Here is a 24,058-nt window from a genome sequence, read left to right on the forward strand (position 1 = left end):
GACTGCCTGACAAGTGCAAGGTCGTGAGTTTGATTCCCGATACTGGGGGGTGGGCGGGGAGAAGATAGTACCAGGAATGTTATTGCACATAGATACTCATATGCCCCCTTTTCCCAGAAAAGGACAAAATCCAAGATACATTCACAGATGTCAGGCTATAAAAGAAGTGAAATCTAAAAACAACCTTCTTAACCTGCTCAATTTTAACTAAGCTGCATAGTTTTGGAACAAAAACTTTTGGCCAACGGTTTTTAAGGATTCCATGTAAAGGCTAATGGACTTCCCAAGAGAGAAGAAACCTAGTCATGTGGTTCTCACTAGCTTCCTTTACACTTTTTGTTCAGTGTGAACTGTGCTGAAGTTTCATTGGCAAGATAGAAAAGGAAATAATCTTTTCACTGGCATTGCATACCTGAGAAGAACTTCACAAATCATAACTTGTGGAGAAGGTGGGTGAGTTGATTGTTTGCAGCAGCACATCTTTTTTTTTTTTTAAGAGAAAAAAAGGAGTAAAAGATTGCACCTGTTATGCCTAGTGTCTAGCTGTCCCCCCCAAAGCCACATGCAGTCATAAATGTGGCTTTTTCTGAGGCAGCTGAATCTAGAGTGTATGACTGATTCATAGTGCATTGCTAAGATTCAGGGTGCTAGGATTAAGAATGGGTGATTACTAAATCAGTTCACTATTAGTTCAGCACCACCCTAATCCTGGTAGCCTGGATAGAATGTAAGAGACAGAGCTTGTCTTGTCTCTTGCTTGCTTTGCTGCCTTCTGCTTGTCATGAACTGTTTCTCCTCTACAATGCCTGTCTGCTTTGCCACCCTGCCTTGGAGCCAGGCATTATGTGATTATGAATTTGAACTTCTACAAACCACAAATTAAATAAACCTTTCCCCCTTTAACTTTGGGTATTGAATATTTTATATGAGCAATGAGAAAAGTAACTAAGACAGCACCTCAGTAGTTCAGATGGCCAAATACTGGAGCCACCACTCAGGCGTGGTAGAAACCCTTTTCCTAATTCATTCCTTTTGATCCTTAACGGGAAACAATTGGATCAGTCTAGACACAGGAAAGCACCCGCCATCAAAAAAACAACCAAAAACAACTCTCCCCAGAAAAGCAAAATAAAATCACAATTGTAGAAAAAGGAAATCTTTCATTGGTCACCTTCTAAATTTGGTTTTGTGACATTTTTCATGTCTGGGTTGCTGAGCTTTCCATATGCTCTTCAGCTCAGAATTAAGACAAGGGAAGTTTAGAAGTGTGATTTTTGTGAGTGTGATGGTTTGTGTCTGGATTTCCCTACAAGCCTCATGCAGTCATGGGGTGGGCTTCTAGAGTTTATGGTGGATTCATGGTCCAATGTTGGGATTATGGGTGTGAGTGCTACACTGGCCCTGGGCTGGGTACTTTGCATACCGTATAAGGGAGGGAAAGAGGCTTGCTCTTCCTGGCTGCTACTCCCTTTTTTGTTCTTGCTGCTTTTGCTGTCTTCTGCTACCATGAACTGTTGTCCTCTGCCATGTGCCACTCTGCCTTGGAGCCAGCCGGGTATGGACTGAAACCTGCACAAACTATGAGCTAAATAAACCTTTCCTTCCTTAATTCTGGGCATCAGGTGTTTTGTCTCAGTGAGAGAAAAGTAACCAAGACAGTGAGGAAGCTTGAAACAAGTATTTCATAACATCAACATATGAGTCCCTGAGAGGTTTGGTCTTGGTTCACTGGTCCTCATTTTAATCTCTCTTAATTTTTTCTTAAGGACTGATACTGTCTGAAAACTTAATTGTAGATGAAAAGTAAAAGGCCCTGTTAAGATTGTCCTTGAAAAAAAATTTTAAGTTTTATAGGCTTTAGTTTTCTTCATTTGCTATCACTGACTCAGTTCTGGTCACAATTTATAGTTTCAGAATGTGTAAGTCACAAGCAGTATGCCTTCTGCTGACAGAAGGTACTTCTGGACAAACACTACAATTTGCTTCTGGCACTTGTTACCTCAAAGAGTTCAAGGTGGCTTTATTATAGATTGTAGATTCTTTGATGACCTTGTAGGGTGCTTTGTGTTTTTTAAAATTAGTGTATATTCTTGAAAAAGACAAAACTTCTCTTAACCCTGGCAGTCAAATGTCACACATGTATAAAAAATTCACTCAGACTTTTTGTTCATGCTCAAAATGTCCGTAGTACTTTTGAATGTGAAAGAAAGGTTAAGTTCTTCAGGCAAGAGCACACGTTTTAGAGTTGAGATGTGGTGCCATCACGTCCTAGTTTTGTACCCATAACCCCTCAGACCTCATGTTCTTATCTCTAGGTGGGGATAGCTGCGTCTCAACTGGGAGGAGCAAGTAGAGCACATTCAAAATGTTTAATGTGGTGCCTCGCATGAAAAATGCTCCTTTCATTATCATCTGATGGCAATCTGATGGAGCTACTACTCCAGGCTTTTTACATTAAAGCTATGTGGTTGGTTTTCCCTCCTGGACATACTGCCCTGCTCATATAGCCTTGGGGACCCTTTGGTTGGTTGAACTTACGACCTCCCACACTGCTGCATTATTTAAAGTGCCAGCGTACATTAGTACTTAATTATGTGGAGAACGTTGGTTTGTTGAGTATTGTGAAAAAATGATATACAGAAGCCTGCTTGAGTTTCCTAAAAGTAGGTTATTGCAGGCTTATTTCCTTTTACTGATAAATTTAATCAGATATCAATTGAAAAAACATCCAGCCAGACTTAGTAGATTTGTGTGTGTTGTGAAGTGCAGTCTTTTTCCTTATTCAGCATGGGTTTAAGCGTGGAAGACAAGTGTAGCAAATTTGCTTGTATCAAACATGGTAGACTGGCACGGTCACTTAACACCAAAAGGGTAAATTATTCAAGGAAAAGGAATTAGACTTTTCATTGAAGACCAATCTCAAATGTAGCTGCTAGTCACTGATGCCTTGCTTTCAAATATCCCCATTTCTCATCTCCCACGTCTATCCTTTAATAATTTCAGACCTGCTTTCTCAATTCATATTGGGGAGTTGCCAGGCAAATTCTCCGTTTAAGCACTTCCGTTTAAATTTTATCTCCCAACACGTCTCTTTGCTCCTCTTAAGCTTAGGTTTTTCTTGATGGCTTTGAGTTTTCAAATTGAGTTCAGGAGGGTTTGTAGTGAGGAAGGGCGGGATAAGCCCTCAGAATCTCACGTTTCACCTGTAGAATGGAAATTGGCAGAGAGGAAATGTTGGATTGTTCCATGGAGACCACAGATGCTTTACCATCTCCTTGATTTTCTGTTTACAACACATTTTCCATTTTTTTGTACATACAGTCGAGTGCCTCTCAGGATTCACTTCTGTTTTCCGAGCGACTTAAGGATTGGCTTACACTATTTCTCTTTTTTTCATTACTATTCTCAATGGCAACAAGTATCTGTGTTTAACACAAAACTGGCCTAAATTTGTGCACTCCTGTCGTATCTTAGCATCGTGGCCATTCTTGATCATATCGTCCTCTTCCCACCTGTAGAATCTTCCACTGAGATTCTCCTTATCTGACAGTATCTCACTTTCTGCTTTCTCCCTTCATTGCTCACTTCCTGGCCTCTGACTGCTTACTCCAAACTAATTGTTGGCTGACCTTATAACTTCTGTTTATCATGGAGTATGTGGATAATCACTTCATTAAAACCTATATATCCATATCTCTTCAATTTCTGCTGAGGATTGCAAACCAGTGCCTAATTTTGTATCACTCTGGTTTCACATTCAACAAGGCATGGGGCTTTAACATTTTCAGCATCCAAAATCTGCCAACAACTGCGTTAAGGACTTTGAACATGAATTTAATCACATAACAATCATAAGGTATAAGTATTTTCTTCCTTATAGAACAGAAGTGGAACTTGAGAAATGTGAAGTAATGTGTTCTACTCAAGCACAGAAGCAAGTAGGAGAGCTAAAATTTAAGGTTCGCTTTACTAAAAACCAGTGCCTATTTATGCAGCACTTTTAAAGTAAATGTCACACACACATGGTTTCCTCAGCATTTATTGTTATGAGAAACTGCCCCTTCTGCCCGTCCCCTAGCTCCTCCCTGCAGTACAGGGCTTGCATCTTTCAGCTGATATCTTGGTATTTGCTGCTTCTCAGAGCTTTAGCAGGTGTGTGTTGTGTCTGCTTCGGATTTTCACTTTTAAGTATTAACTATTCACTTTCCACAGTCGAAGATGGGGATTTGCTCTTTACCTCTTCCCTTCAGCGCCCCCCTATTCATATGTGCACTTTATCTTTTACCATATAATTGACATAATTTAATTAGGTCAATTGACCCTAATTTTACATTTTCCTACAGGAGTTTCTATCAGAATTTTTCTTTTGCTGCTTTTCTGTATAATTGTCATTAATCCAACCTTATACTGTACTAAATATTTGAGTGGAAGTTTATCAACTGTGCTCTTCACTATGGGGTAATCTGATTACAGTGTTTTGTTTAGAATTCTCAGTGTTCTCTTTAGCTCTCAGTGTGTTTCTAGATCTTTCTTCTTGGCACGGACAGATTCTCCAAGGAAGATTTATCCCTTAATCTGGCTTGAGGGTAAATGCCTGCCTGTCAGCCAGCTGAGGTTTGGGAATCTCAGCATGCAGGGTGTGCATTTATTTAATCAATCTCTTTTCAGGATGGTACCCATGTTCTCAACTTACCTGGTGCTTTTACATGCAGAAGCCTTTTCCTTTACCCTCTCCGAGTAACCTCCATTTATCTACCTAGGGAACAAAACGGGCGGTGGCCTGGCTTTCTCGGGAGGAAAAGATGAAACTTTATCTCCTGGGGGGGGGGGGCGGACCAGCTGTGGTGGTGTAGGACTAAAATCCCAGCGCTCTGAGAGGCTGAGGCAGGCTGTCGAGTCGGAGCCCTCCCTGGCAGCTAAATGATTTAGCAAGAGTCTGTCAGAAAATAAAAAAGGGCGGGGGGTTGGAATGAAGCTCAAAGAAAGGGCTGTGGTCCTGGGTCAGAGGGAGCTATATCTTTGGGGAAATGTGTATTTAAATCTTTGCCCATGTAAAAATTGGTCTCTTTTTTTGGGTCTTGAGTTATAAGAATTCCTTATTCTAGATAATGTCTTCTGTGAGATATATGATTCACAAATATTTTCTCTCACAAGGTGGATTATCTTTCACTTTTTGATGGTGTCTTCTGAAACATAGAAGTTTTTAATTTAAATGAAATTCTATATGTCTATTTTTTCTTCCAGTGCTTGTACTCTTAGTATTATATCTGACAAATAAGTGCCTAATCCAGTGTCACAAAGACTTGTTTTCTTCTGAGTGTTGTACTGTTTTAGGTCTTACAGTTGTGTCTAATCCATTTTGAATTAGGTTTTGTGTGTGACATATGGTAGAAGTCCAGCTTCATTGTTGTGCATATGTATATCCAAAGATGCCCCAGAATAATTTGTTAAAAAGATTGTTCTTTACTCCTTGAATTTTCTTGGTACCTCCACTGGACATTTACTGATCATAGAGTTTATTTCTGGACCATCAATTCTATCCATTTATCTAAATGTCTATCCTTACACATCACCACTCTGTGTTGATTAGTAGAACTTTGTTGTAAGTTTTGAAATTGCCTAACTGTGTCACAGACTTTGAAGACTCTTGTTCCATCTACTCTATTTATCCCAATTCCAGAACAATTAGAGCATTCAGGGGATTCTGTAATGTAAATTGAGTTGCTTCTCAGTCTTCTTGATGACTCTTTCATCTCCTTTTAGGCTTCTAATTTTTCATTGCTGGTTGTTATCCAATTTACGCTATTGTGTTCTTTGAAAAGAAAAGGAAATCTTTTATGTTGCTTTTAATAGGATTTCAGAGGGAGCAAAAGTAGATAAACCTTAATAGCTTCAATAAATGACTTTTAATATATTTTTTTCTGCTTCCACATTCAAGCAAGGACATCGTTCTATGGGTTTTTACCTGCCCCTCCCACCCCCCCGTTCTTCTCATTGCACCCTTTGTGCTCGTACCTTAATATGCTGTCATCTCCCAGCAAGACTATTTCAGATCTGAAGTTGTTTCTGCCTTCAGTCCTGAATCTTCTTCCCAGGCGCTGCTCTCTGAAATATCAATATGTGTATGTAATTGCCTTGGGTAAAGCTCTTCTTATTGTTGACATTTACTCACAGGAAGAGATGGAAAGTGCAGAGCCCTCACCATGTCACTGAAGGTTTATCACAGTCTGGGCCCTGCTTTCCCTTGAGCCTTATCTCACCAGCAGCCTCGCCCCATACCTATACTCCATCGCTGTTGAGCAACACAGTTCTCTATATATTTCCTTAATGTTCCCTCTGCCTGGAACCAGCTCTTTACTATTTCCGTTTCCTTATGGCTAACAAGTACAAGTTTGCCTTGGAAGATTCAGCCCAACAACTCTTCCAGAAACCTCTCCTGATTCCCCTAAAGTGGTATTGAACACTCCATTCCTTGTTTTTCATACCTTCTATAGAGAAGTCAATTTTGTTTCACTTACTTATTTGTGTGTTTTTTTCAGCTTAGAACGTTATTTCCTTAGGGGTGGGCACTATGTTCATTCACGTTTGCATTGTTTACATGCTATTCCTTATCTGAAACACTTAAGAGGGGATACAGTGTAGAAGAACATGGGTTTTGGAAACAGATATTCTGAATTTAAATTATGCCTAGGCCATTCTTTAATTGTGTGAAGCTTTGGTAAGTGACCTAAACTCTCAATGCCCCAGTTTATTCATATGTAAAGCAGGAGTAACAGTGACTACCTTGCAAGTGATGTGATGATTAATCATATTTTGACCCACATAAGTCTACAGAAAGTGCTTAGAATTGATATTAGCAAATACTAAGCATTTGGTAATACTAGCTATTATAATTTCTACGAATTTATGTAAACTTTCCTATAAGATGATCAGCACTGATCTGTAAGGAAAATACAAGCAAAATGATTATTTTCAGAAATAGATCAAATGTAATTAAGTACCCCAAGTCCAGAAACAGTTTAAATCCAGTCAGTCAATATCAGTGCACCCACTCCTGTTTAAAATGTTTCATTTTTTAAAATCTTGTTTTCTAGAGAGGCAAACTGTGCCAGTTCCAGACTTTTAGTTTTTTAGTCAAGCACGGTTGGTTAAGCATTTTCCATTCTTCAGCAAATTCGTAGTATTTTCCTGTGGGATAGTAAATTCTATGACTTTGTAAAGTTTAAGTAGAAAGACTATCAGTTGATCTATGCAAGGCAATTGCTGGGTTTGATCTCGTTACAGGTGGAGAACAATCGAGTGGCCATCAAGAGCACCAAAGCAGTGGCTAAGACCTGGCCGTTTAGTTTCCTTTTATTCTCAGGAGGAGTGCAGGGTTAGTGTCTGAGCTCTATGTGTGGCTGAATCAAAGCTTCCCGTTTCCTTTGCAACACAGTTGCCTGCACATCACTGTGCATACAGACATTGTATGATTAGAAAGTGCGTTTTGTGAAAGCCACATACACAATATGTTCACACACAGCTGTAACACACCAGGTCGGGAAAGAGCTTATTACCATGAAATAGCTTAAGGATTCCGCAGTGCCTATCTTTTACATTTTCCTACTTTTAGAAAAAGGCACAGAACGTTTGAATTCATAGGTACTTAACAACTAAGGCTAACTTGCTTATAATAGCAGGCTTGAGAGACGAGGGCTAACATCAGAGGACAGTTGTTTTCCTGTATAAATAACATCCCTCTGTGCATTTTCCTCTACCACCTCCGTCCAAATGGCTACTCGCCCTGTGAAAAAAACAAATCGTGTCTTGAGCACAGATAACCCCAGGCTTCAGATCTGTAATCTGACTGTGGCCATCAGCAACCAGAAATGAATTTCTTTCTAATCAGCTTTTCATCAGCCCCTAGTCACTCATATAAAGGAGTCTGGGGAGGGGAAGATTTGCATTGCTCTTGAGCACCAGAGTTCTGGACAGCACCCCGAGCACTGCGGAAGAGCACCCGGTCCTCTCTCCTCTGCCGGCGCTGCTACTGCCGCTCTAGTACCCCCTGCTGCCGAGAAAGAAAATTACATCCGGATCCATGCAACCGGCAATGATGATGTTTTCCAGTAAATACTGGGCAAGGAGAGGACTTTCCCTGGATTCAGCGGTGCCTGAAGAGCATCAGCTACTTGGCAGCTTAACAGTGAGTACTGAGTACCTGGGAGTCTCCAGAGTGTTTCCTAGGGTAGCGATCGTCTGCTCTACAGCATATGCACACCTGGTGTGGAGCGAGCACACGCACCTCAGCACCCTCCTTTACCTACCCTCTTTTCTCCTTACTTCATTTCTGCCCGCCTTCTTTTCCCACACAGTAAAGCAGGCGTACTGACAGTTGTGTCCTAAACGTTCTGTCCACAAAATAGAAAGTGAAGTTTCTGAACATTAGGAATGAACGTTTGTATGAATCAATGTCGTAAATCCAAAGTGCGTTGAACTTTGAAAGGCCATTTATTATGAGGAGGTATACGAAGAAGGAATTAAACCAATTCCTGTGGTTTCTATAAAATCATAATGTCTTCCACACCCTGTTCAGGTCTACAGCGACCGGTCTTTAAACACAGAACTAATATGTTGTATTCTTGACTACAGATTTTGGAATAAGAAGGATCAAGCTCCTTTCAAAGTTTTTCTGCACACTTTGTTACTCCATTTAAAAAGTTTAACTGATGGAGTAATGAAAACAATATTTTACTTGTTTTTTTGTGTAAGGAAGTTTTTGTATTTAAAATGTTAATAAGAGGGAAAGGTATAGTTTGCAGAATTTTAGGTCCTGATTTGAAGTAATAGTCATAAGATTTAATAAAAAAACAATACTTTTATTTCATGGCAATGAAATAGAAATGTATTCAAGTTCCTACTCATTAAAAATATTAAATGGTATTTCACTGCTGAACTATCAGAGCTCATCAACCAATTCCAACTGAGTTTGTCATAAAAAAGTCTGTCTTAATATTATGGCTGCAAATATGTGCCAGAAGGTTGCACTGTGCTGACATATTATTATTGCTAAAAATGTTGGAAAGTAATCATGGCCACTTGTGTAGAACTGTTTAAATTACTGTGCAAAATCAGGCCAAAAATGTAAGTAGATTTACTAATACTTAAATATGACTCTTTGGATAAGATATTATATTGAGGACTTTGGAAGTCATAACGAACTGCTAGAAGGAAAACAAAGAAAACTCAGAGTTATGGTTAATCTAAGCCCCTTTTGTATAACAAATGGAACTGAAATATATGAGATTTGTGTGTGATGTGGGGAAGAGCAGGCAGATGTTGGAGTACTAAGACATTTGAGCTTTTAATGACTAAATGTACTGTCAAATGTCAATGTCTGCTTCTCTCCCTCAAGTCATAAATAATAAAATACCCAGTTGTATTATATATAAATCTAGTGAGCAAGGCAATACTAATATGTAAAGGTAAAGCCAGTAAAGAAACCAGAGGAAGACAATGGCAAATCACTATTCACTGGATCCCACATCAAAAGTACATTTCTCTCTTCCACGAGGATGTAGTAGATTGATGTGATTGTATTGTATGATTTTCCAGAACGATAGTTCTGTTTGCTCAACTCTGTATTTGCATATGGATAATATAAAATAAAACAACATAGTTTTGCATTGTGTGACAATGAAAATTTTCTCATCTTTTAATTTTGCATTTCTGACAATGTGATCTGAGTTGCTAGAATCTGTCATTTTTATCTTTAGCTGGGAGGGCTAATAGTTATTACTCTGATTCTTTTGTTTACTGCTAATGATGAGCTAGCCAGTTTTCTTCCTTTCTTCCGCCTCTTGTATATGTGGCTGAGTTTAACCATCATTTTCTTATACTCACTCCTGACACAGTTGCCTCTGCACCAGACATCTTCTCTGTGCAGGTAGATTCACACTGACATTCGTATTGACAATATGGAGCTAATTGCAGAAAGCAAGGTTATCCATTTCAGCTCATGTCTTTACATATTCAAAGTGAAATAGATGTTTTCTATTTAAGATTTAACTAAGTCTAAATTTACTGTTGCTAAAAATGTTTGATTTTATTTTGTTATGTTTAGTAATAAATGTACTTTACATATAATTGATTCATTTAGACCAAAAGATCAAATTTCATGCTATAAAATAAACCTAGGAAAAAGGACAGGAATTATTCATATAGGATCCTTTATACTTAAGGATGGTTGGAATTTTGTTGCCATTAAAGTGAAGCAAATATGATTTCCCTTTTATTTCAGCCATTAGATTCTATTTTATTTTATTTTATTTTATTTTTTTTGCAGTACCGGGGATTGAACTCATGACCTTGCGCTTGCCAAGCAAGCGCTTATGCCACTGAGCTATATTCCCAGCCCCTAGATTCTATTTTAGAGCAGTGAAAATAGGGTCGTGGAATAGATTAGACCAACATTTAAAACAGAAAGTTGTGAATATCATGTTGTGAAATTTACTTTGATTTTTTATGATTGGTGGAGCTTCCTAGTTATGAATAAAATATACAGAGAAAAATCTAATTATGGAAAACTGTGGAATATGAACTAATACTTTTTTGTGTTTTTGATTTCTTGAAGCTAAATAAAGCTAGCTCAAGCAAAAGTGAGGACAAGAAAGGCAACAAGGGAAGCAGCAAAAGTGAAACCTCTACCGAGAGTGGCAAGACAGCAGTCATATTTTCCTTGAAAAACGAAGTTGGGGGATTGGTAAAAGCACTGAGGATCTTTCAGGTGAATGGAAAATGTCATCACATAACTTAAAAAATGACTGTGTACCTCAGTATAAATCTGTCACCTGTTATGAAATATTATTGAGCCATTTTCTGGATAATGTGGTGAAAGATTCAAGGAAGCAAACTTCATAAGACTTCACAAAATGAGGGTCTGCCAAACAGTGAAATAAGCATATTTGCATGAACTATCATTTATTAATTCTGAGTTAGTCTATTAAGAACTCTGTAGACTGTTGCCAGGTGAGAAAGTTGATAATTAAAAAATGTGAGCTGTACAGTTGAAAATGCATACACAAAAGAAGCCAAAGAGGGTATCTTTAAATGTCAAGAAGCTGAAGTTTTGATTTAATTTATTATAATTTGAATTGTACACATGTAATAAGAGCATATTTATAAGAGCATCTTGCTTTATAAAGCATTTATAAGAGCATCTTATAATCATTTATAAGAGCATCTTGCTTTATAAAGCAAGATGTATAAAAACAGGCACTTGATATTCTGCTAAGCCTAACTGTTTCATGATTTTACTGTCTTTTGTAAAGATAAGAAATTCTCCTTGTATGTGAATTGTAAGGCTAGCTCTCCCTGTAGCTTGTAGAAATGTAGTGGCATCTTCTCAGACTCAAATGTGTGGTTTGAACCCTCAGGAAAGAGCCTGGGAGGGGATAAGGCTAGAAAAGCCAGGAAAGCTATCGCCTTCTTGTCAGTGTACCCCTGATGTCTCCTTCACTTGTTATGGGTGCCCTCTCCCTTATTGAATGCATTGTGTTTGGGGGCAGTGGCTGTTGATGAGAGCTCTAAGGTAAGAAGCCTAGCTCTGCCTGCCACCTGGGGCTGCTATGCTGCGGCCAGAGATAGTAAGAATTACTATCCAGGAACTCAAATCTGTATTCTCCTGTTTTTGTCAGTCACTAGCAGCTTCCAAGGTTTAATTTCTTCATTTGTAAAACAGCAATAATAATTCTTGCCTAACTGGGTTGTGGGATGAAATCATATGAACAAAAGTGCACTGTGAAGTGTATGGAAATGAGGCATTATTATGATGCCTCTATGATGATCATACAGGGGAAATTAGCCTGATATGGCGAGTATTCCCTTTTGACCTTGAGGAAAAGATTAGGTACCATAACCAGTGGTAATGGAAAGCTGGGGTAGTATTTTACACACAATTATGTCAGCTAGGGCTGTGTCCACATTGAGCCCAAAGGCAAGCTGATTCAATTAGACAGCTGGGTGCAGTGGGGAAATCCCCAGAGAAGGAGTTGACAGCTCTAAGTTTTCACTCTGCCCACAGCTAGTGTAAGCTAAACCGCTTCAACTAACGGTCATTTAAAGTCCAAAGTGACACAATGTATATGAAATTACTTCACCTTTGAGCTTAATATTAATGTTACTTTTATTATCAGTCAATTTAGAAAATGTAGCATTATTATGAATGTTAATAAAAATAGAACATTTAGCTTCCTGGTCACGTGACTGGTTTCTTTAGGAGAGGGTGCTATTTGTTTTGGTTCTATTGAGGCGCTGAAAAGTATTTATCCTGCTCCTGTGCTGAAAATTCTGAGGTCATCCGGGATTGCATCAGGACTTGGGCTAGTGTTTGGAGTGTACCATCTGGAGTGATGGAAAGGTGTCTGCTTAGGGGCGGAGACAACTTGGTCTGCAATTAACTTAAGACAAAGACAACTGTGTCACTGGGGAAATTTAAACTTTTTAGGCATTAAATTACTTTTATCCCTTGAGCAGCTTACTGCAAGGAGATTTTCACCTCTGAAATTCATCACAGGATGATAGTTGTAGCAACACTTTCTTGGACAAAGCTAGCCTGGAGGTTCCCGAAAAAGAATAATTACTAAATGGTCAGACTTAGGGCATATTATTATGTCTGACCTTTTGTTTTGTCTTCTCACTGTGCCATAAGTAAATTACTTGTTTGATTTCCTTTCGCCTTTCGAGAGTCTTTCTTGACTGCTTTTCTTCCTTTTCTTATGTTTTGGGTTATGCTTTGGCCAATATTTCTCAACTACTCAGGAATTTTCATATCACTTTCCCAGTTTCTGCTTGCCATTTCTTTCAGTCACTCATTTTTTTAAAAGTTGCTTCAATTTAAAACTTTATTTCAAAAAGAAGCTTTCCATCACTATGAAGTTGAGAGTTTGAGTTTGAGTTGTTTTTCAGAAACATAAAATACGAATCTTGGGATTAGATGATAACATATGGTAGTAGACAGTTACAGGTTTTTTTCCCCCAGAATAACCATGTATCACCAGGGGGATATGGGCCACTTTGGGAAATGCTGATGTATATAATTATGATACATTTTATGGGAGCCCTTTATCTGTTATAAATGCCCTCCTTTTTTTGATGAGACAAGACAACCTTTACAGAGGCATAACAATTCAGATTTCTTATGGAGGCAGTAGTTGGAAACATTTTTACATATTAGTCCATCAAAGAACAAGAAGATTGTCTTTTATCTCTTTTGTGGGTACTTGACACTTTGTTGCTTATGAATCAATCAAACAAACAAACAAACAAACATTTCTTTTATTGCAACCTGAGTGTGAGTTAGAGGTGCTACTTAATGTTTCCACAGGAAAAACATGTCAACATGGTTCATATTGAATCCAGGAGATCCCGGCGAAGGAGTTCTGAGGTTGAAATCTTCGTGGACTGTGAGTGTGGTAAAACAGAATTTCATGAGCTCATTCAACTACTGAAATTTCAAACCACCATTGTAACGCTGAATCCACCGGAGAGCATTTGGACAGAGGAAGAAGGCAAGGGCGAGTTTTACTTGGGTGATTTTTGCAGTCTCACAAATGTTGTGAAGGGCAAAACACAATCTGTGAGCTAATATTTTTTGAACTTGCACTGTCTTAACAGAGCTAGAGGATGTGCCTTGGTTCCCCCGGAAGATCTCTGAGTTGGACAAATGCTCTCACAGGGTTCTCATGTATGGCACTGAGCTTGATGCTGACCACCCAGTAAGTATCTAGCAAGATCCATCTCACACGTGCTTTCTCAGCTCTGCCCATGGGCCAGGCAGTGAGCTGTAATGCATTACTGCAGAGCGGTTTATTATGTATCCTTCATAACCGAGAGCAGACTTTGTGATGATAAAGCTTCCCTGTACACACGCATTGGCTAGAAGCAGGTTAGAAAGATGGCATTTCCCCATAACATTTATTTTTAAAAGGGTCGGAGAGAGGAAGAGATTCTGCACCCTGAAGATTATTTCTGTGGATTAGACAGATTGAAATATATTTGTAGATGGTGACCCTTGGAAAAATGATTAACTGCAATTGATCATACCTTTGGGATACTAGAGAAGATGGGGTATGACGGGGCTCAGTGAGAGAATAAAATTTTTCTTGCCATTTTCCTTGACTGGAGGTACTTAGGAGTAGAGTAATGTAGTTGACTTTAGTCTCAATGGAAAGGCAGAAGGTTTTAAAATAAGGCTGTGATGGAAGATGTATCTCTCCCCACATCTACCCTGAATATACCTCCCACCATTCTTCCTCTGCTCCAATAAAAATGACCATCTTTAAAGAAATATGGTACTCTTTTAAGCATTTCCTATTATTTCCCCTTTCCCCTCTTTACATCAGTTTTTATTTAACACAAGAGACCTGGAGCTTCTTTGTGATCAGAATGAAGTACAGTTAATAGTCTGGGAGAGGTAGACAATGCACCCATTCGTTATAAGCAGTATCTTCCTCCCCCAGTTGCTGTTGCCTGAAAATAGATAACAGAAGGAGATCCAAGCAGATAATCATTCTCATAGGAAGGCTTTGTGTGGGGAGGGTAGCAGGTTATAGATGTTTATACTAATTAAGTCAGGGAATCTGACAGTGTGACTCTTACATGGTGGCTGTCACAGTGTGAGTGCAGATTGTGCAGCAGCAGCCTCACCTAGACACTTGTATTACCCAGTCCACACTGAAGATGGAGAACCGCTCTTTTAAGGGAAAATATGAGAACTTCAACACTAGAGAAATTTTGAGCCACTAGTCATTTTGTATAATACACCAATTCAAACCAATTCGAACTGAAATTCACATAAATGATCAAGCAGACCTAATTCAGTTGCATTATTTTTAAAAAGCTGAATTCATACAAGAACCAGTGTGTTTTATTTGCTATCATGGCGTATGACTTCAGACTATTTCATAGTAATTAGCATGTAAGTCTCCTGAACCTCAGAAAAACATTCAAAAATGGCGTTAATAATCTTTTTTTGTTATCTTCTCCTCTCAATTCCAGAGAAGTCAGATTTAGCAAAGGGGCCTGATTTAAGAGATTATCAGGACTAGGGCTGCAGAGACACCAGCTGTTAACTTGCAGAATGACCTTGGGCTAGTCCCTCTACTTCTCTACCTCATTCTTTATGTAAAAAAGGGGGAAATAAAATTCTTATTGACCTCAAAGGGGTGTTTGAAAAGCCTAGTTAATAAAACAACTGGAAGGCATTTTGGCAAGAGTAAATGCTTAATTCCAGTAATGAAAATGTTGTATTAAATCATCCAGATCAACGTTTGGACAGTAAAGGATTTTTCGATAACCTATTTCCAAATGCTCCCTTTAGTCTAGTTTGAAAATTACTCAACCTACAGAAAGAAGTTCAGCTATCTGAATGGAAAAACCACAGAAACCACCGACCTTGCTCTGAAAAAATTTGTTCTAACACTGAGTAAATTTTCCTGTGCTTAATTTTATTCCATTATTCTTAATTACACCCACTTTATGATATCTTCTCTTATTTTCTGTGCAGCCACTTGAAATAACTGCAGGTACTTAGCAATCCTGTACCTCTCTTGTCATTTTTTACCCATATTTCTTTTGTAAGCATGCCAAATGCTCATTATATGAAATTTGATATTGATAAGTTGGTGTTTTGTAAGTTCTAATTTGATGAAGAAGAAAAATGTTGTCTAAGCACTTTTTATGACTAAGAACAATCTCAGTTCTGAGATGGACAGAGGGATCCTTGCAATAGGGTAGTTCGGAAAAGGCTTGGTATATAAGTCATGCTGCTGTGGTTCCTTAGAAACGGTTAAATGTCTAGCTCAGGACCTATGAAACTGTAATGGAAAACAAGTCTCCTGGGAGACCTTTTAAAAATGTAGATAGTGATTCTATAGGTCTTCCGCTTCTGTATTTCTAGTGAGCTCTTGGTGGACACCTCTACTGGAGAGAAGGGGGATCAGCCAGAATGAGACTAAGTCTTTCAAAGTGTGATTAAAGGTCTATTCCTAAGGTACTTGTTAAAAATGTAACATCTTGAGGTTCATGTGAAGCCTACTGAATCAGAACTTTCAGAAACAGACCCAGGAATCTTCCTGTCTAAGGATTGGCAGGAGGTTCTGATGAGCTCTAAGTGTGAGAACTAATGTCCTAGCTTAGTGAGGCCCAGCTTTAGCTTCCCATTCACATCATATGTGGGGCATTAATTAAACAAAACACTGATGCCAGCACCTCATCCCAGAGAGCTAAAATCAGAATCTCTGGGAACATGGCCAGGTTTGGAGTAGTATTTAAATCTCCCCAGATGATTCCAGTGTCCCACCAGGGTTGAGCTATTTGGGATGGCTACTTCAGTGTCAGCATAAATTGAGCTGGGCACTTGTAGGCTCAGGCTGGATCTTCCCTACCTTTGGTGTAAGTTGAGGGAGAGAGGGTGGGTTTATGCAGCAGGTACTCTCAGGGTATGGGGTAGCCAGACTGTGTGAATAAATATATAGGATGCCCAGTTAATTTGGAAAAATTTGTTGTTTATCTGAAATTAAAAATTTAGCTGGATATTCTATATTTTGTCTGGTAACCCTACCCCTGGCTTCTGTTCAGAATGAATGGCCAACTTATGCTGTGTCTATAATTGCTAGTGCAGCCGGCATCTCTTAGTTTGACATTCTGTGGTTCAGTCCAGGAAGCTCTGGATCGCCCACAATATTTGCGTAATCACCGCCACTCCAGGCTAATGAGGCATGATGAGTAAATCTCTCTCTTGTGTCCCTGGAAAAGGTGCAGGTGTTTGCTGAGGAGAAACAGTTGAGATTCTTCTGGAAGCCCAGCAGATTATGATGCTGTTACCATGGTGTCCAGTCTGGCAGGAATCAGGGAACAGATGCTGTGCTTTTCACAGGATTCTTTCTCTTTTGTCATGGCCTACTTTGTTTTTGAATAATAAACATGCTTGGAGTTCTTCAATTTTCCTACCCCCAGGTAACCTGGTTTTACTAGTGAGTGTTGACATGTATTTTCTCCCTGACCATATCTACCCTCCACAGCAGGACGTTTTTAGATCACAGACCCATTAGTGAATGTGGTAACTATGGTCACAAAATTTTGTTTGTAGCCATTTTAGAACTTCACAAGCCTGTCTATCAACTCCAGTTAAAAACTCCTAATCCACAGCACAAGACAGAAAGTGCTAGTTTCTGAGCAGACGAGACTTCATTTCTACTGGGTGTTAGGTGATCCCTCTTCCCTTCATTAGTAACTCTCATGTTATTCTGAAAGGAAGGTCATTCTTTATTTCTGTGTAGCAGGCAGCCTTGTGAAGATTCCTGGTCTCTCAGGCCTGTTTTCTGTTAGCAAGATAAGAGAACAGAGTGATTGTCTAGTGTTTTGGGGGCTCCTCTTCATCAGTCTACCATGCAGAAATGCCTGTGTTGCTGCCGAGCTCACGAAGGCCTTTGTGGGCCTCGTGCTTGCTCCTTTACCCTTAAATACCGTGGTCCCTGTGGTTGGTCCTCTTGCCTGGCCTCCATGATCAAAGGCCGCTGCTTCCCAGTTATCCTTGGGGGTTGGAGGATTGTAGAGATAAGAAGTTAAGTGGAAACCATTTCTTCTGAGTGTCCAGCAGCTACAGCGGCAGCCACAACCCTGGAAAGAATTGATTGGAAGTGCATGGAGGAAAAGAAAATGGGAGGTCTGTTAGAAAGAGGACAGATTGTTGAGTAAACTAGGAAGTCTTCTCAGAGGCTGAAAAATGACAGGCATGGTGTTTAATTTCCCAACAGATGACGCTAGATACAAATCTTAACTAAGTTGGCTGAGATGTGTTAGAACTATACTAAGTCAGGATGAGATGGAACCTACCTGTTGCCCTTGCGTGGATCCTTATCGATCTTAGATTGTACGGCTGCAGTCATAAATGACAGCAAAACCTCTCTAACTCATACTAACTTGGGGATCTGATGATTATTCTAACAGATTTTAGTAAATGTTATATTTATTAATTTTTTACACAGCACAATTAGAATTAAGTGGACTTACTGAATAACCGTATTGAAGAGACTTGCTTTAATAAAGAGGACAAGTGTGACTTGTGATTAGGGTTAATTACATGTGAATGATACTTGAAACCCAAAAGATACTGTTCAAAATATCAATTTGTTTAACTAAGCTATTCTGCTTACTTGGTGAAAGGTAAACTCATTGGATTCCCACACTTCCCAAAGAAGTAGAGCTCACACTGAACGAGGTTTTACTGTAAGCACAGTTTGCTTCTGCCTATGTCATCAAGACGGTCATCTGAGGATAAGATTTACATTTGAATTGAACACTCAGTAAACACCACAGTGATTTTCTTTGAGGCCTTCTGCAGCTAATTTTTGGGCACTTTGTTGAATAACTTAATCTCTTCTTTGTTTAAGGGATTTAAGGACAATGTCTATCGACAGAGGAGGAAGTATTTTGTGGATGTGGCCATGAGTTATAAATAGTAAGTACTGGTATAATTCTTTCTTGTCACCGACTAGTTAGGAAAAACACATGCTGTGTTAAACGGACCTGTCTTCTCTTCGTGTAAACTTTTGCAGAAGGCAGACATGAGCTGTTTTAAACACTCACCAACTCCGTAGGTTTTAAATGCCAGCGCTGATATTTGACATCTGGGTATAATTGTAAAATAATGAGACCTGTGGGCCACATGCCAAGTGCTACATTTACACCATTGTGTTCGCTGCTCCATTAAGGCATGAAGTCATTTCCGTGCACTCGGCAAGGTCGGGAGACTGTGCTTTCATTTCACTGACTTGATTGACTTTCTAGTAACCCCTTTCGGTGTCCAGCTTCTGCCATGAGAGCGGAGGATTCCACCTGAATGGGGGGAGGAGTCATTTAAGCAGCCCCAGGGGAGAACAGGTGTGTTTGCTTCACACGGAAAGGGGAATTCCCTGTGAGAGGGGAAATGGAAAGTCTCACACTCAACCCAAGATCAGGGTTGGGATGAAAGTGAAGAACCTCACTTTCTGGGGCGAGGACTGTCCATGGTTCGGGATAAGAAGCAGCAGTGACAGAATGAGTCTGTGCCTGTGAATGATGTCATGTGTTGGCTGCAGGCTGTGTCCAGACAAATGGAGTGGGTGTTAGGTTCCTGTTTATCTCACTCTCTCTCACGCTAGAGTCATCTCTTTCCCTCTTCTGGTATGTGATCAGCTACATGAAGCTAGTCCTCAGAGCATGGTATGAACCTGTGCGTGGTAGAGGAAAGATTCCACCCTTCTGTAGATGCGGTAGGTGAGAAGGTGGACTGTCGCGCAAGGCAAGTCTTACTGGTGGGAGTTTAGATCAGTGTGTTATTATGGAGGTATCGGTATTGGCTTTTTTTTTTTTGGTGGGAGACAAGCGCTTGCTCATTCCTGCCTTCCCTTGGTAGTTAGGTTGTCTCCCTACCTTTCACCACTAGGCATCCTTTACCCTCTCTCCATCATGCTCATAAAAACGGTCTTCCTGAAGACCAGGTCTACTCACCACGTGCTTGCCCCTGTGTCTCTACTCTGTTTCCAGCAGTGTCTTCCCTCTCAGTGGTGACTTCCTGCTCCTCACTGTGTCAGTGTGCATGAGGCTGGCTCTGGCCCAAACCAGTCTCTTGTCCCTCTTTGCCCTCAGCACCATTACTCACTCGTCCCTTTCCTGAGAATTTCTTAGTCAAATTGCCAAGAGAAGACCCCGGTGTGTGGGGCTTACTTTTCATGTCAGACCCTGGTAAGCGGCTGTGAGCCTTAAGATTGGCTCCCTCTGGTTCACAAGCTCTCCCTGTGGAGTCCAGTCATCCTGCCTGGGTGGGTCCTTAGAGGGGGCGGGGGCGGGCGGGGCAGTCCTCTGGGGAAAGACCAGGCAAGACATGGTAGAGGCTCAGTGCTGGGCAGCGCCTTCTCCCTTGGGTAACATAGGTAAATATGTATTTTATAGTAGATTATATCAGTATCTCTATATATCTATGTCTCTGTATATCTATTGGTACCTCAGTTCATGAACTTAATTTATTATATTATTAATAAAAAAATAAAAATAAAATATTTTTATTAATTTTATTTACAATTGTGGGGAAGATGGCTGTGTTTGTATTTGTTTGGGGAAGGTGGCCACTGCTGTGTTTGTGACCTGATGTGGAGTTTGTGAGTGGAAACAAAATTTTGTTGAATTCTTTCATTTGAGAATTGAATTGCTTGTGAGCAGAAGCACCTGTGAACCAAGCTATTATTGTATATCTATATATACCTATATATATATATGATTTTTGACATAAGATTTTGTTTGCATAATGACTAAAGGATAGCACAGCTATCCTTATTTCTTGTTTCTTCTCAATAGACTCCAAAAACTGGACAAAGACAAGCTGATATAGTGGTAACACATATGTAGTAGTATGATCAAAAAATATGGTGGATATTTAAACTAAAAAAACTGTAGTAAAAGACACATGGCCTATAATCCCCCTCAAAATGCTCCCCTTCACTTTGAGCCACTTCTTCCATTGTTCTCCCACTGTCTGAAGCAGCTCTGGGAGTCTTGTTTCCTGAGTGTCTCTAGTTGCAATGCTGTAGTTGCCTTGGTGTCCCGAGTTGGTTCCAGACAACTACCTTTCATGGTCATTTTTACTTTGGGAGGAACTAGAAGTTGCACCGTGCAAGAACAAGGTGGATGAGGACACACCATAATATTTTTATGTGCCTGCCTTTGCACTGGATGGCGTTCGGCAGCAACGTTCCCTGTGTGTTTGATCACACCTCATAAAAGGGCACATCACAGAAGAGCACTTTCAGAACTGCTTCAGAAAGTGACAAGAATGATGGGATAAGATTGGGTGCTTTGAGAGGAATTAATGACAGTGCATCTTGTACTGTAATAATTTCTGTATTTAAACATATGCCACATGTTTTGCTTAGGCCTTATGTGAGTCTGTGGTTTCAAGGAACATCGATAATGCGAAGTCATTTGCTTTTAAAGGAACACATGTATGTGGAAAGGGAGGAAAGAGCAGCATGCCCTCAAAACGAGGAAGGGGGAGGCTGTCCAAGTGTTAAGAAGCGTTTGCCTTTGCTACCTTTCCATAGCTAAGGAGTGAGATTAAGCTATAGCTTCTATGGGGAAATAGTAGAAGTCAGAGGTTGGGACAGGGAAAGGCTGCACAGAGCAGGGCTGTGTGGAACTGAGGCATCCTAGGATCTGTGCCAGTTTGGGAGTTCGGGGAGTGCTCAGGTCCGAGGAGGATGGCTCTTGTGATTGAATGTTCAGGAGACTGAGGGAGGGAGGACACTGACAGTTCATCACTTTACAGACACAAGTCTCATAGAACTCACAAAATCCTCCCTGTTTTCATGATAGCAGAGGAGGCCAAAATATATGGGAGAGCTGTCTGGTAGGCGCACAAACATGAGACGTTTAAGAGCCTCGTATCGGGGGTATTATAACCTGCTTGTTGGACAGTGCTGAGCTCAGACTGACTAAGCATGTTGACAAAGTGCTAAAAATCTGGGGCACCAGCGTAAGACACTCCGGGTGCGAGGGCTAGCTCTGCTGCTTCCTGGCTAAAATATCAAGTTCGCCGTGCCTCAGCTTCTTCATCTGTGACGTATGCCTGATGATCTGACCTATCTCACAGGGTTGCAATGACTTAAAAAGAGACTCTGTGTGCTGTACACAGCACCCTGCCTGTCAGTTAGTATTATGTCTCCCTACCACCTTTTCCATGGTTTGCTGCCCATTTTCAGTTGAAATTCCAGTTGTATTCTCCTTTTTCTTCCTCTTCCTCCTCCTTTTTTCCTTCCTCTCTTTCTCCTACTCTTACCCTCTTCTCCTCTATCTCTGTCTTTTTCTCTTTCTCCTTCTGCTTTCTGTGGTACTGGGAATCAAACCAGGGAGAGCTGAGCTGCATCTTAGCACTTTTTTATTTTGAGAGTTTTTACAAAGTTGTCCAGGCTGGATTTGATCTTGTTATCTACTCCTGCCTCAGCCTCCTGAGTAGCTGGTGTTATATGCATCCACAACAATGCCTCGCTAATTTTCTTCTTTAGCTGTGTTAAGACTATTGTCTGTGCTGCCTTCTTACCAAATAATGTAGCTCAAGCATCCCTAAAAGCAACACTTGTGAAGAAATTATTTGGTTTCCCTGAAGATATTGTTGGGTAACCTGATGCTTTTCATTCTTACCAACATCTCTCTTCATGAAAAAATTAATAGTAATCAGTCATATTCTCATTTTTGTGCATATATGAGAAGCAGACAAAATACTGATGACAAATTTCCAGTCCCCTGGGGTATTCCCTGAGGAAGGTGACCTTCAGGAGTAGATGAACCAGGAAAATACAAACCCAGGACTTTTGAAAGCAGATCCTTCTGCAAACATTCTTTCCTTGATAAGCCTCCGGCTGTCCTGGCTGACGTTCCTCTGCATTATCATTCTGAAGATGGAAAAGGGCTAGGCATGCACCTGTGTATGTTTGCGTGTGTGTGCATGCACACCCGTGTGTGTGTGTGTGTGTGTGTGTGTGTACATGTAGGTGCTTGCCAGCTCACTTTCTAGTTCCTGCACCTGCTACATTAGTGGGGGGTGGGCACAGCTACTAACAAATTCCAAACGGGCCAGGGTCTCCCTTGCCATGCAGCAAGCAAGGTCTCTTTCTCATTTACAGAGAATAAATGTATACTTTCTAATTGGAATAGGTATTTTCTAGTGTTGAGGACTTTCTGCATACCACAACTACTTAAAACAAACTACATTAAATATACTTGGACTGTATTTTTCAAACCAAATCTTGAAAGCACTGGACCAAGGTACAGATTATTTCAGATTGGGGTAATCTTCAGAAATCCCTGCCAATGTAGATTGGTAGTAAAGCTAGGAGCATTCTGGTGTCTGGGAGAATGGGGAAATGTTGGTCTCAGGTAGTATAATGTTTCAGTCATAAGAGGAAATAGGTGAAAATATTTGAGGCAATGAATAAGCTCTATCCGATCAGTCTGCATTATATGCACATATCCTAGCATCATTTTGTATCCCATAAATATACACAATGATAACTTGTCAGTATGCGATAAAGATAATATAATATAAGAGACCATTCTGACATGGGTAGAACAATTCAGTTTGCTGTTGATGATTAGTTCAGCCTTTCCCAATACTGAGGAGAAGTCATAAATACATGGCCAGAAACATAGTAAAAAACAAAGTACAGATGTTTTGAGGTTGTAGCAGAGATGGTCAGGATGTAGTTTGAGGTGTCTAAAGGTAAAGAGAAGGAGGAAAAATGAAATACAGAATAATACATATTGAAACTACAGCCAAGAAGCCCTCTGGAGGATTTGTGTTGAATACTGTATTTTTCTATGATAGTCTTGAAAGGATAAACCAGGGGGAGAGAGTCAACACAAGCAGAGAAAAATGAAGAAATTCCACTTTATGATGAAAAAACAGCAGGCTGCAAGTCTGCGTTACCGTGAACCCAAAAGAGGCGAGGGAGCAGGAAAGGGGAGCACGCTGAGCGCAGTCAATAGCGGCCACTCAGGCGAGGGTGTGATTGACAGCGCGGCAGAGAGCTGGATTGATTACCTGGAGGCGGGGCCGCCTGCGGGCCTGCATCAGGACAGCCTAATTGCCTCACCGATAATGACAGAGGACACGTTCATTAGTGCAAGCATTATTCTTCATAGCGGACCTGAGAATGAACACCTTGGATGGAGGGCACTGTGTCTAAACTCGTCCCTGAGAGAATGCTTAACGTGCGGATCACTCCCGTCCTCCTCAACTCAAATAAAAGAAATCCTGGTATAAACGGGGGAGGGAGGGGGCACCCCATGATTAGATAATGTGAGGTGCTATAGACTTGCAGTTCAGAGGGAATTGAAATGCATGGGGGGCAGATAGCATGTGGAGGCAGAGAAATTATGACTGTGCTGTAGCCGGTAGGTTTGTTTGACACCATCCGGACTCTTCTCATTGGCACCTTCGTATTTTAACCTCGATTGCATTTCTGTGGGTTTCACAATCGCTAAATTG

The 24,058-nt window shown here is 40.3% G+C and overlaps 1 protein-coding gene across 4 annotated transcripts in view; it reads left to right on the top strand.

The window, feature by feature from the left end:
• Nucleotides 1-24,058, top strand: part of Tph2 (tryptophan hydroxylase 2) — a 103,562-nt gene that overhangs the window by 2,716 nt on the left and 76,788 nt on the right. Inside the window, exons 1-6 of one of the 4 annotated variants that reach the window (XM_013517642.1) lie at nucleotides 365-449; nucleotides 7,285-8,185; nucleotides 10,613-10,765; nucleotides 13,364-13,547; nucleotides 13,654-13,754; nucleotides 18,432-18,499. In XM_013517642.1, coding sequence (XP_013373096.1) covers nucleotides 8,081-8,185; nucleotides 10,613-10,765; nucleotides 13,364-13,547; nucleotides 13,654-13,754; nucleotides 18,432-18,499 — 611 coding nt within the window. In that variant the 5' untranslated portion in view covers nucleotides 365-449; nucleotides 7,285-8,080. Of the gene's footprint in view, nucleotides 1-364; nucleotides 450-6,016; nucleotides 8,186-10,612; nucleotides 10,766-13,363; nucleotides 13,548-13,653; nucleotides 13,755-18,431; nucleotides 18,500-24,058 lie in introns of those variants that run through there. The other 3 variants (XM_013517643.1, XM_013517645.1, XM_005374324.2) reach the window with 3 other exon arrangements.

This window comes from Chinchilla lanigera, unplaced genomic scaffold, assembly GCF_000276665.1.
Source record: "Chinchilla lanigera isolate Chin_1 unplaced genomic scaffold, ChiLan1.0 scaffold00004, whole genome shotgun sequence".
Lineage (NCBI taxonomy): Eukaryota > Metazoa > Chordata > Mammalia > Rodentia > Chinchillidae > Chinchilla > Chinchilla lanigera.